This window comes from Ceratina calcarata, unplaced genomic scaffold, assembly GCF_001652005.2.
Source record: "Ceratina calcarata isolate Rehan_Ccalc_2016 unplaced genomic scaffold, ASM165200v1 scaffold430.2, whole genome shotgun sequence".
Lineage (NCBI taxonomy): Eukaryota > Metazoa > Arthropoda > Insecta > Hymenoptera > Apidae > Ceratina > Ceratina calcarata.
This window is the reverse complement of record NW_017166723.1, coordinates 168,186-179,887: the sequence shown is the minus strand read 5'-3', so window position 1 is coordinate 179,887 and position 11,702 is coordinate 168,186. Positions and strand designations below refer to the sequence as shown.

The window sequence follows — 11,702 nt, the reverse complement described above, 5'->3', positions numbered from 1 at the left end:
ATATTTTAATAATTGTTATCTTCAATATGTGTTATGAAGTGAGCATCTGACTTATTTGGCGAATACAAAAAACTTGTTGATTCCTAAGTAATCTTACTGTATATGATCGGATTGTTTATCCATTAGAAGATCAGTGTCAGGGCTAATTGATTCCTCCATAACTTGTCTCCAAACATTTTCTATAATGTCTGGAGTTATCACTTCTTGCTTGAGAGTCTCCCTTGCTGGTAGTTCTCCCCATAGAGAGCCCATTCCAATATTTTTAGTAGACTTCATGGTAAAAACAATAACCTACATAAAATATATTAATAAATAAATTCTATATTTAAATAAAATAAATTTTAATGTATACATAGATGTTACCCAAAATATGAAGACCACATGTTAATTATAGACGTGATATATGAAAAGTAGCAGATATGATATAAATAATGAAAGGAATTTCTATATAAATCACACTTTTATAGTTAATATGATAAATTTTGCATAAAAATCAGTAATCCGGTTATAACAGATTCTATCTGTTACTTAAAAGAGAATTATAATAAAAAAATTTATCTGTTATTTACTTTTACTTCAGAATTTTCAATTAATTTTCTATAAAGAATAGCGCAAACTTAAGTATTTACATATTCCTTATTCACTGCTGATACGTGGAAATTTTGTTAACTATCAAAATACATCGATGCAAGTATTGAATTTTGTATTAAAAAGACGCGGGCACACAGGCATGTGTATACAGCTCACGTGCTACGATCTACAGTTGTGTACGTCATTGCAATTTGGTTAAAAATCTGCAATCGGACTATTATCAAGTTTAATAAGTGCCGCGGGTTCAATTTAGGTGAGCACAATTATTCGAAGATTGTGTTCCTTACCAAACGAGTTCACGCGAACGAAGTGAAAATTTAATAAGCCTCACATCTCGTTTTGTTTATCCGAAGTTGACATAACTACCTACACTTGTTAGGTTAGAGTCATATTATACTTGAGCGCCATTATTTTATTCTGCTGCATCGATGCATAACTATTAATCGAGATTCCTTTCGATACATTACAAGAATCGATAGCATTTAAAGTGTGAATCAGTGATAATGCCAAACAAAAGATATTATTAATTTACAAAATAAAAATTTCCTTATCATTGTATTAAATTAATTTCACGTGAGTACCAATCATTTTCTTCTTCATTCATACTTACATACGCGACTATCCCGTACGTGTCTTATAAGATTGTTTATGATCAACCAGTTTTCTTCAATTATCACTTGTATAAGCAAAGTAGTTTGTTCTATAACATTAGCAACGAGTTATTTGACGTAGACTCATTTTGTTAAATTTCATGTGAGTACCGATCGTTTTCTTATTTACTTATGCTTACATACGCGACAATTCCGTACATTTCTTAGCAAAAGATAAAATATTATAAACGTTTATCATTAGCAGTCAAATCAAAATCTAAATAAACCTATGCTTGATGAAATCTGGAAAATCATGAAATTTATGTAAACTTACAGCGCAGTAGAGCAAAAGCACGCACAATATTCTATCAGCTACTGTTATTAATAAAATATAAAACCATAGAATCAGAGAACTGATGTGTCAAATAATAAGAACATGTTTTCCGATAAAAATAAGCAAAAGTTGTTACTTTCGCTCGTATTTATAAGACGAGAATTTTAGTATGCAATTCGTTTAATTTAGCTTGCGTGTAACTGCAAGAACAATGGAAAACGCGGCAGCTTCGATTCTAAAGCGAGCGGTAGAGATGGATAATAACAAACAGTATACAATGGCTTTAGTATTGTATCAAGAAGGTGTACAAATACTTCTTGATTCCAGGAAAGGTACTTATTCTTCTGCTTAGTCCTTCACGTATTTATGCATATATTACAATAATTTAACTGAATAACTAATGACATGTACAGAAACAAAGGATGAAACTAGACAGAAGTATTTCTGTGCCAAAGCGTCGGAATACTTAGACCGGGCTGAGAAAATAAAAATTTTAATTGAGACTCAAAAGGCTAGTGGAACTTATAGAGAATTAATTAGAATCGAAAAAGACAGCACAGGCCACGGTTATAATACTGTCTTCGGGAGATTCTTAGATGCAAAAGTTACCTACATCGATATCGAAGATCCTTATATAAGAGCATTTTATCAGGTACCTTTTATACGTTAACGCCAATTTGAGCATGTTCAATAAATAATTTTGTATTTCCAGTGCCAGAATTTGCTGAGATTCTGTGAATTGGCTGTGAGGAAGTGTCCCGCATTATCGAAGATATCTTTAATCACAACTATAGATTCGGACGATAAGAATAATCAAATAACGAGATTAGAAGAATTGAAAGAGAGTTTATCGTCTCACCTCATTTCCTTCGACGTGAAATTCTCTGATACTCTACACGACAGACAAATAGTGTAAGGCTATTCGGATATATTTATAATTTAGTATTATTCAGGTGTACATAACTTTAACTTTGTTTCAGGCTTAGCAATGGTTGGATAATTAAAATAGGCCGTGGATTGAATTACTTCAAAGCGTCGAACGGAAAGTTCGTACTGGGTGCTTGTGATCTTGAATTGAGGCCGTGTTTAGAAACAACTATAGACATTTTCCACAAGAGTCAACTGACAAAGGATAACACGTAGAGAGACATATTGGTTTTATGTATTCATTATATCAATCAGGGTTACATATATGTATTTTGTGCATACTGTACGATACCTGGGCTGTGGAAAGGTATTTTTATCTATTTTTTACGGATTTTTACACGAAAGATTTTAAGATTTTTTATCTAATTGTATAAACACGTAATATAAATATTCCTTAAATTTAGGTGTACATCAGTATTTTTTATATGAAAATATTTAATCATGTCATTGTATATAAACATAAAATCTGTTTTTTATAAAAAAAATATACATATATCACATGTACAAACGTTCTTTTATTTCAACCGAAACTGTTGCAATCGCTAGCCTTCGCAATGTCTATTTGCTTCGCGGCTCTTTTGCACGCTCTCCTCAACGACTTCGTGTAATTTAGCAAGCCAGCCTCAATCCGCTCTTCGTCTTCGGTCGAAAGATCTTCGACCGTGTACGTCGGAAGGCAGTCCGCGCCGCCTACGGCGACTACTTGCCTCGCGATCTCTGGATCCACGCAGAGTCTAGTGAGCGCGGCGGCGGCGGTGATTTCTAATCGTCTGTAAGCATCCTCTAAGCCGGGCGGTCTCATCCTCAGGAAAGAAACGAGCGCGATAGATGCTCGAGCTTCCGCCAGGTGTTTCCGGGCTTCAGGAATGCGTGCCAGCTCACTGATAAGCGCCGCTACCTGCTCCATCAGCCAAACATTCTTGCCTACCGATTTCTTCGCCGTTTTCAGCAGTTTCTTGATCGTGTCGTGTTCCAGAATCACGAAAGCGCACTTCCTAGACTTAGACAAATGATTAAACGCAGCTGCGACTAACAAGGAGGTCTGACCACAGTTAGTATTCTCGACTAGACGATTCAAAGCCGGTATCAAATCGTTCACGAATGGCTCCAAATATGGGAGACCTATGGCATCGACCCATGGAGCAGTTATCTGTACGATCAACGCCGTGGCTTCCATACTCTCCTTCTCCGAAGTGCTCTTCGCAATTAATAAGTCTGTTAAGATTTCTGGACCACCGTCTTTAATGAATTGATTTATCGCCGCGGCGGAGCAGCAAACGCTTGCTAGAGCGCGTAACGAAGTTGCCACGAAATCCACCGACGACCGTCCGGCGGTAATCAGCGACGTTAGAAGTGCTCTTATTCCTGAACATCTAGCGATACTGTTTCCTGCTCTACGTCCAGCGAGGCCCAGTGCAGTCAAAGCTGCCAGAGCTCCTCTAGCTAGTGTCGTATCTTCTTTTGGGGCTTCTTCCAATCCTCGAACTATTCTCTGTAAAAAAGACAACGTATGACATGAACGCATGAAGCATGCATGAGTATGAAGCTTGGCTTTCAGACGCTCGTTGGGGCCAGGAAAACAACGAAGCGATATCGAAGGATTTGCATGATTTTAAGGAGAATCGTGGAAGAATTACCATTTGTAGGAGCACTTTGGAGAGTACAGAGCACAAGAGTAAAAGAGAAATAGTAATGGAGAACGAAGTAGTGACGAAAAAGGATAAACGCCTCGCGAGGGATTTTTCAAAGCAACGGTTCAGGAATTACCGTGGGTGATTCATAGGAGGAGAGAACAGCTGAAAGAACCGCTGTACGTCTATCCGGGAATAGATTACGAATGTCAGCATCAGACCTTCGAGTCCTTCCTCATGGAGAGGAGAGAACGGTTGGACAAATCACCGGTCGTCCTCCAAGAGTGAACTTACGAAGGAAGATTCGCGATTACAGGAGATAACGAACGATATTAGTGGAGAGAACGTGAGGTCATTCTCAGAAGAAGAGAACGGCTGAGAGAACTGCCGAAAGAATAGACTACAGGAAAACTTCGGAGATCTTTATAGAATTATTGTAATTAAATCGAAAGCAAGTTTCAGTAGCAACTTTTTTTATAAAGGACTTCATATACTGTAAAAAAGCAAATATGAATAAATTCTTACTTCGATGTAGAAGTCTAAGCGAGTATCTATAGCGGTGTCGACGTAGTTTTTCATAGCTTGCAACTGTGATAATATTCCCTTCAAACTATTTTGTTGGATTCTACGCGGAGGTGGAGCACCGAGTTCCGAAAGCACGGAGAAGGCGTCTTCCTCTATGGCACGTATGAGCTCCTGCTCTGATCTGCCGCCTTCTAAGTGCGACACTTTACTGAAAGTATACACAGTTCATAAGTATTATCGTCGATAACATAAAATCCTTGAGAAGAGTCATGAACAGGCTTACTTGTAAATATATTTGAAATACTGATCAAATCGGTCCGCCTTGATCAGCAGTTTGTTCGCGGCAGCAGTGGCTAAGGATGACAGTGTCTTCAGATCGGTCATGTCATCATTTTCATTAAAGAGATCCCGAGATTTACGTCGCGGTAGGGATTTGCTCTGAAGTGTGTTGCTGCACTCGTTGTCAGTTTCCATCGCGAGTTCACTTAGCCATACTCTCACCGACGACGATTGCCTATAGACTCTGATATGTAGCCGAGATTTATACGTTGGCTCTGTCACGGAGATGTTAGTAGCCGAGTTCGATGAGTTCACGCTTCTTGCAGCGACCACATCTTCCGGTGGCTCAGATGCATACAAGAAATCGCCGAGACATTCGTCGTCCAAAGAAATGGCAACTGGGGTTGTCGAACCGTCTGTTTGGTCGACTTCCGATCTGGAATATAAATAAAGATTTCTTAAAAAAATTTTGAACGCTAACAAATTATTTTTATAATAAATGTTCTAGTCTAATGGACATTTAAGCATCTGTTGCGACATTTAAAAGAAACATACGAGACATAATTAATAATGATCGGCTAATCGAAGAATTTCATCATTCGTTAAATTGGCAATTAGTATAATAGCTCTACACAGCTAAGTAGCCGCTAAAAACGTGCGATAATGTTTGCTGCGCTTTTAATATCCGATGAACTATTTATCAAGCTGATTAGTATAACGTACACGTAACTGTTTATTTTGGAATGTAATTACCATTATTTGAGGCTTCTCTTTCTTTGTGAAAACATTACAATGCGTTTTTTTCTTATCTTAACAGCTATAAAATTGTATCCGTTGATCGTGCGCCGTGAAATTTATGCAACACCGATTCATCTCAGAAATTGTTTTAGCCTTCTTTACAATTAGAATTACGTGGCATCATTAAAAAGTCATTGCCACGAGACTGATTCATCAAAGCAATTAATATTAATTCATTTTCTCCCTAAATACGTAATCCGACGCATTACGTAACAATAAACAACGTTTTCCTAATTATGGAAATATGCGCTTACTCTTCAATAAAATATCGGTCGCCTACATGTATGTACGTTTCGCTATGTCGGCAATTATTCGTTCATTTGATTCATTCGTTTCATTTATTCGTCCATTCCAAACATTGCCGTTTCTTTAAAAAGTCTATTCGATCCTTCGCCTTTCTTTTACATTTAATCTTCACTCGCGCTACCTGAGGTCCTAAACGCGACACGGCTCTCGGCGCGGTTCCATTTATTGTCATCTTATCAAGCTTCACGAGCACGTCACTTCGCTTTTAAGGGCTGTAGTGTCTGGAAACTACAATACCTTAATCGTGCCATAACGAGACAAGAGTCTCGGCTATCGTCGCTGCGGCATACTTAAAGCGTGACCACTGTCCAATCCGCATAGCCAGGTGTACGAATTCTGTCCAGGGAACAATCGTAGTTCGACAGATATATTGTAACGCAAAAAGGCTGACTAATCGGTAGTTAGCTCCGGGACTTAGGATCGTTCTCTCACGGACGTCGATGACTAATCTCATTTCTTTGACTAACGCTACACAACGTCACCTGCACACGGGCTGCGCGGTAGCTGGAATTCTTCGTACGTTCGTTGTCGTCGCACCGGGACACACCACGCCGGGGCCATGGTTGACTCGAATCGAGTCGCTGTTTCATTTACGTATTCCTCGTGCGGCACGTTGCATTGAATCACGTACCGGCGCGCGTACTTCTACATTCTATAGGGTGTCGAAAAAAAGACCGATACACTCAACATAGATCTATTGTGTAGGTCCTATATTAGGCTTGGTTAGTCTATAGCGTCCCCGGTGAATTTCATGCCTTTATAACTAAGTATATGAAAAACGTAAAGAAGCATATGATAGATAAAATTACATCAAGTATCGACAGCCAAATGCATTGCATGACGTTTATAGGATTGAAGGATACTTAAACATTTATACATAATTTCCAAATATCTTTTTTAGATTGATACTCTACAAGTTTTATTTTGCATAAAAATCCTCTGTCTACTTATTTCTAACGTGAGTCTCGTCATTATCACAGCATATCGAAACAAAATAAAAGAGATATTAAAAACCTCTTTAAATTACACAAGCGCAAACTTTACGAAGTATATATATTATTATCAGTTGTTTCCGCCTATAATGCTGTTATTAAAGCAAGTCAAATGACTTAGTTCGATTTACCAGATTGATCTAGATACCGAGTTTAATTGACGTCGTAAATGCTTGAACGTATATTAATCAACGTTAATTGACAATAAGTCACGGAATTTTCCGGCGTGTTCTATTGATGTTCCGTATCCATATAATAAAGTAATGGGTACATATTGGAGTTTAAACATCTTCAACACTTCAAACATTTTCAAGTACTTCCTATCTAGTTCTTATATTTTTTAGGCGCTTCTTATATACTTCCTATATTCATCTTAAATCTATATAAACATAATCTTATTCCAGTTTCTTTGATTTTTCTCTCTTTCTTGAAAACCTCAGGCAAGATTTTCCGTTCATAAATCAAACTGCGCGTTAGTCATAAGACGTCTCGTGATTCGAGTCACCGTCATCAGAACGCGTTTAGTATAATGAAAATTTAATATTCCAGGCGATACAAAAGTTGCTCTACTTCTAGTGTATGTACAGTGAATAGATAAGGGCATACCATTATAATAGGGATAAACGATAATTTACGAAACGACTACAAGAATGACATAGGAAGTGCCTTACGTGTCGCATTCCTATCGCCTGGTTCACCCGAAGACCATTTATCGTGACGATTCATGTTCTTAAAACATACATTCTTCACACCTTTATCGTTCGTTAGGTGCGGCCTGATTTCAGAGATGATGCCCTTTGATATGGCTCGCCTTAATTTCGTGAGTAAACGCACTCATCGAACATGCAGGTGGAATATATCTTCCGATTTTAAAACGTACAAAAATGACATATTTAATACAGGTGTATCAGTCCATTTTAGTTAGTGTATCTGATCCAAACCCGCAAACATTTTGAACAACTACTGATTACTTTGTATCAATATGCAAATTACCTTTCTGCTCTTGACACGCTTCTTTCGGCATTTGCGTTAAGGACCGCAGTTCGAGAAAAAATTCTAGCGTCCTTGGGCGTCGATGTGTACGTAGGATTTGGGAGCGTTTCATCTTCCAACCATACGGCTTTGAGTCTCGGATTTAATCCGTGTCGTCGATCCTTGACTCGCTTTCGTCTTTTTCGTCTCCTCGGTGTTTCGTTCTCGTAACATTCGGAACAATTTGATCGTTCAGAGTCGGAGAACCCGGAATCGAGGCTTCGTAAGTCTTGGCTCAAGGGACTGCACGATCTGTTTCTTAGAACAATGTTGTTATCGTCCTCTTTGTCTTCGTCTTTTATATCCATCGTGGCTCTGCAAATTAAAGATTGATTACAAATTAAAATAATTTATCGTACCATGGCTTTCATTTTATCTTCAATTCATAGATATAGTATACATATAGTTTACTCTAACAAGAAATCGTATCTTTCAAGCTTGTAAACAAGTAAATAGAAGTTTATTTGAGATCAAGGTGTGGATGACTGATAGAAGGATATATACTTTGACAAATTAAACAAATTGAAAATTACATAGTAAATTATGTATCTAAAAACAAACGCCTATTTGAGTAATGCATAGTATTTTCCTTATGTAGTTCGTATTAGATACTGGTTAATGACATTCAATCAATTACTCTACGTATGAATATGGGAAGAATCACGACAATTATTATTAATCACTTCAATCCTTATCTGTTTCTCTCTGTTTACATACTTAAACGATGTTTTCTTTATTATTTTTCTTACTTTTCGATGACTTTCTTTGATCTACAGTACATATGAATATCATTCTAAAAGAAATGCCTATTTGAATCAACTATACTTTAAAACGTAATCTACAAAAAAATGTGGGTTTCCTTATTGAGCTCAAAATTACGCTGATAGGACGGCAGTACTGAGTCAAAACATAAAAATGGTACATTTTAAATAAATCATCTTATCCAATCAAAAATATCTTGAAATAAAGAAACATAATTTGACTAATTAATATCACTATTAATCATTACAGTGCTTTCGCGCAATATACTCTTGTCGAAAAAAATTGATGTATAAATACCTAGACCGAAATAAGCAGGGGCACTTGAATAGAAAAAGAATGCTGGATTTATCAATCATGATAAGTAAGAAGATCACTAAAAGTTGCGAGGAACTAAAGATCGACGTCTTTAGGAAGCAGTTTCTGTAATAGTTCCAAACCGCTTTAGGACTCGTGTGGTCGTGAATTCGAAGTGATTAAGGTACCGGTACGAAAGTAGCGTTGTGTGTCAACGCGATAAGAAAAGTGCCGATAATAAATGAGCGGGTCACGCTCGGCGAAGCAAACGTATGTATGTAAGTATGTACATCGGCACAATAAATTTCATCCCGAATGCAGCAATTTCACTTACACCTGAGTCATCATATTTTCTTCGTTAATAGTAGTCATCGAATACTGTCGATCATCGTTGTCGTTCGGATAGACGCGAATCGCTGTTACATTTTCACCGTCGGCCGTGTCGCTGGAATTGTTAATGCTGGACGATGGTTCCTCCGTTTCTCCTTCGACTATCTCGAAGTTGTCGCCGACGTTTTGCTTGAATTTGACGAAGTCGTTTCTCGCGGCGAAAGGATCGAGACTTTCTAGATCCTTGGTCGCCATCTGATTCCAGAACACTTTGCTCTGGTGTCTCTTGAACGCGCTCATCTTCTCTGTTTGCTTTCCTCTTTTTTTATTTGCAACTTTCACAACGATTATAATACTGTTAAAAATTCAAGAGAACTCCAACTGCGAAGAGGAGCGCAGTTCAATTCCAACAGTAACGACGAGGATGAGTAGCGGAACAACGCGCGATGCCACACTGGGGTGGTTTCACGGCTCAGCAGACCGTAACGACCCTCCCACAGGTCGCGTGCCCAGAGAACCTTATGGTGTCCGCCGCAACCCCCATGAAGAATCCGACTGGCCTTTTAATTGATACCGAAAACATTCCTTTTAAACTTTCTTCGAATTTTTGAGTTTTTATTCTATGTATAGTATGTATTTTAACGATGTATCGTTATGGAGATTATAAAATGATAAAACCTGAAGAACCACCACAATTTTTATTACTCAATTCAATCTTTATATGTTTTTTTCTGTTTATATATTTTAGCGATGTTTTTTTTTTATTGTTCAGCTTCTATTAGGTGCACCAAAAATATGAAAATAGTCACTTGCAATTGGTTACTCTTTTTAAGAAAACATGAAGAACCACAATTATTATTATTTAGTTCGGTGCTAATTTGTGTTTCTCTTTAAGTCTATCTACCGATCATCAATTAAACGTCCTAACAATTATTAATTCCTGGTCAACAATTAGCGGCGTTATAAGGACGTCATCCACTAATTATATGTATAAAATCGATAACCAATCGGTAGGTAAACGAACGTCGATCGATGCAAACGTATTTGTGCTCCGCGAACGACTGACTCGAATATCGTGTCGCTTCCGACTTCCTCCCGTAAGTCGCTCTCCCTACCCGCCTCCGAGCTCGTAAGCCAACTCGCATGAAAATAGTGCTCCTCCCCTCCTCTTTTGTCGCGTCCATGGGGTGCATACCTCCATCCAGTACGTGTACTCCCGTGTAACCCCTGCGTAACCCCGGCATGTGTGACCCAACTGTAACCGCCAAAGCGTAACTAGGTGCATTCTCTGCGCAAGGGATGCATTGGCGTGAACAGGAAGTCTCCTCGATTAATTTCACCGAATATAGAACAATTTGACGATTACAATTAGAACAGGCGCTTAAAAGAATTGCGAAAATATACACAGTGGCACCAAAAGGTATTGGCACACGAAACGATATAACTTTTTTAATATTGAACTAAACAACATAATTTTTTTGAAAGATTCATCAAGATTGTGCGAACACTCTTTGGAGCCACTGTAAGTTTAAATCTGATTACGTTGTATCTATATTTATTGGCAAAGCTGTTCACCAAATTTCTTACTATTATACGTATATATATGTGTGTGGAATAATAAAAAACAATTGGACCATAAATGTTCCAATTTCTGTTCACCCCACAATATTTATTGAGTTATGATTATATATAAAATGATGGGGGAGAAAGCCAATAAATAGAAATTATTAAGTGACCAGAAACTGGGTCATTTACTATAGAATGCGAATAGCCTTAAATATCTCATTCATCAAGTATTGTTAATTTAAACATGAAACCGAGCAATTGACTACTCGCTTGTAGGCAACAATTGAAATAGAACAAAATTTGCAAGAAGATTGTTTATTAACTATTAAAGACGGGATCTCGACGAACGACGTCATGAAATCACGCCAATGCTATTTTTAAGGGCCAGGTGTGACTCCCGGTTGCCTATCGCTCTTGTGTACGTGTATGAACACGTGGGGGTCCCACTGTGAAAACAGCCTCGAAGAGAGCCGCTTCCACTACAATCGGAACCAGGGGCACGCGCCACTCTGGACATCTGCTTTAAAATGCCGTCAGTGATGAGTGTCCCCTATCGCTGTACGTGTAAATGATTCACTCACAGCTTGGACTGTTTTACTATATTACTTATGTTACATCGATTGCAGTTTATTTATCAGTACACGATTGCATATGAAATTATAGTGCATAGATAGTGCACATGAAATTGACCAACTTGTTTCAAATAACAATTATTATGAATATTAAGAATTATATTTTTAATTTA

General features: G+C 37.8%; 3 protein-coding genes across 5 annotated transcripts in view; 1 reads left to right on the top strand and 2 right to left on the bottom strand.

Annotated features, from left to right (window-relative positions):
* The window catches only part of LOC108626867 (STAGA complex 65 subunit gamma), a 2,476-nt gene extending 1,511 nt beyond the window's left edge, over positions 1-965 (bottom strand). The window contains exons 1-2 of the mRNA XM_026815148.1: positions 879-965; positions 98-291 (exon numbers count right to left, since the gene is read on the bottom strand). Of these exons, the coding sequence (XP_026670949.1) occupies positions 98-276 (179 nt within the window). The 5' untranslated portion in view covers positions 277-291; positions 879-965. The remainder of the gene's footprint in view (positions 1-97; positions 292-878) is intronic.
* On the top strand, positions 637-2,851 carry LOC108626870 (MIT domain-containing protein 1-like). 3 transcript variants are annotated; one of them, XM_026815140.1, is made up of 5 exons: positions 637-844; positions 1,705-1,847; positions 1,929-2,167; positions 2,228-2,427; positions 2,496-2,851. In XM_026815140.1, exons 2-5 carry the CDS (start codon positions 1,727-1,729, stop codon positions 2,656-2,658), a joined length of 723 nt encoding a protein of 240 aa, XP_026670941.1. In that variant the 5' UTR covers positions 637-844; positions 1,705-1,726; the 3' UTR covers positions 2,659-2,851. The 3 variants fall into 3 exon arrangements, with proteins under 3 accessions (XP_026670941.1, XP_017883289.1, XP_026670940.1); XM_018027800.2 differs by lacking the exon at positions 637-844 and adding an exon at positions 971-1,164; XM_026815139.1 differs by lacking the exon at positions 637-844 and adding an exon at positions 971-1,164 and having other exon boundaries at positions 1,518-1,847.
* Positions 2,852-2,890: 39 nt separating this feature from the next.
* On the bottom strand, positions 2,891-10,126 carry insc (INSC spindle orientation adaptor protein). The gene is made up of 5 exons (XM_018027808.2): positions 9,396-10,126; positions 7,967-8,320; positions 4,882-5,313; positions 4,599-4,806; positions 2,891-3,934 (listed from the first exon to the last, which is right to left on the bottom strand). The coding sequence occupies exons 1-5, from the start codon at positions 9,689-9,691 to the stop codon at positions 2,963-2,965; spliced, it is 2,262 nt and encodes a 753-aa protein (XP_017883297.1). The 5' UTR covers positions 9,692-10,126; the 3' UTR covers positions 2,891-2,962.
* Positions 10,127-11,702: the final 1,576 nt, after the last annotated feature.

Coding starts and splice junctions, on each gene's coding strand:
- LOC108626870 (XM_026815140.1), top strand. CDS start 1,727: ATGGAAAACGCGGCAGCTTCGATTCTAAAGCGAGCGGTAGAGATGGAT. Junction 2,168..2,227: donor ATATAAGAGCATTTTATCAG/GTACCTTTTATA, acceptor TTGTATTTCCAG/TGCCAGAATTTGCTGAGATT. Junction 2,428..2,495: donor CTACACGACAGACAAATAGT/GTAAGGCTATTC, acceptor ACTTTGTTTCAG/GCTTAGCAATGGTTGGATAA.
- insc (XM_018027808.2), bottom strand. CDS start 9,691: ATGAGCGCGTTCAAGAGACACCAGAGCAAAGTGTTCTGGAATCAGATG. Junction 4,807..4,881: donor TATTTCAAATATATTTACAA/GTAAGCCTGTTC, acceptor GTATACTTTCAG/TAAAGTGTCGCACTTAGAAG. Junction 3,935..4,598: donor GCTTAGACTTCTACATCGAA/GTAAGAATTTAT, acceptor TCTTTTTTACAG/AGAATAGTTCGAGGATTGGA.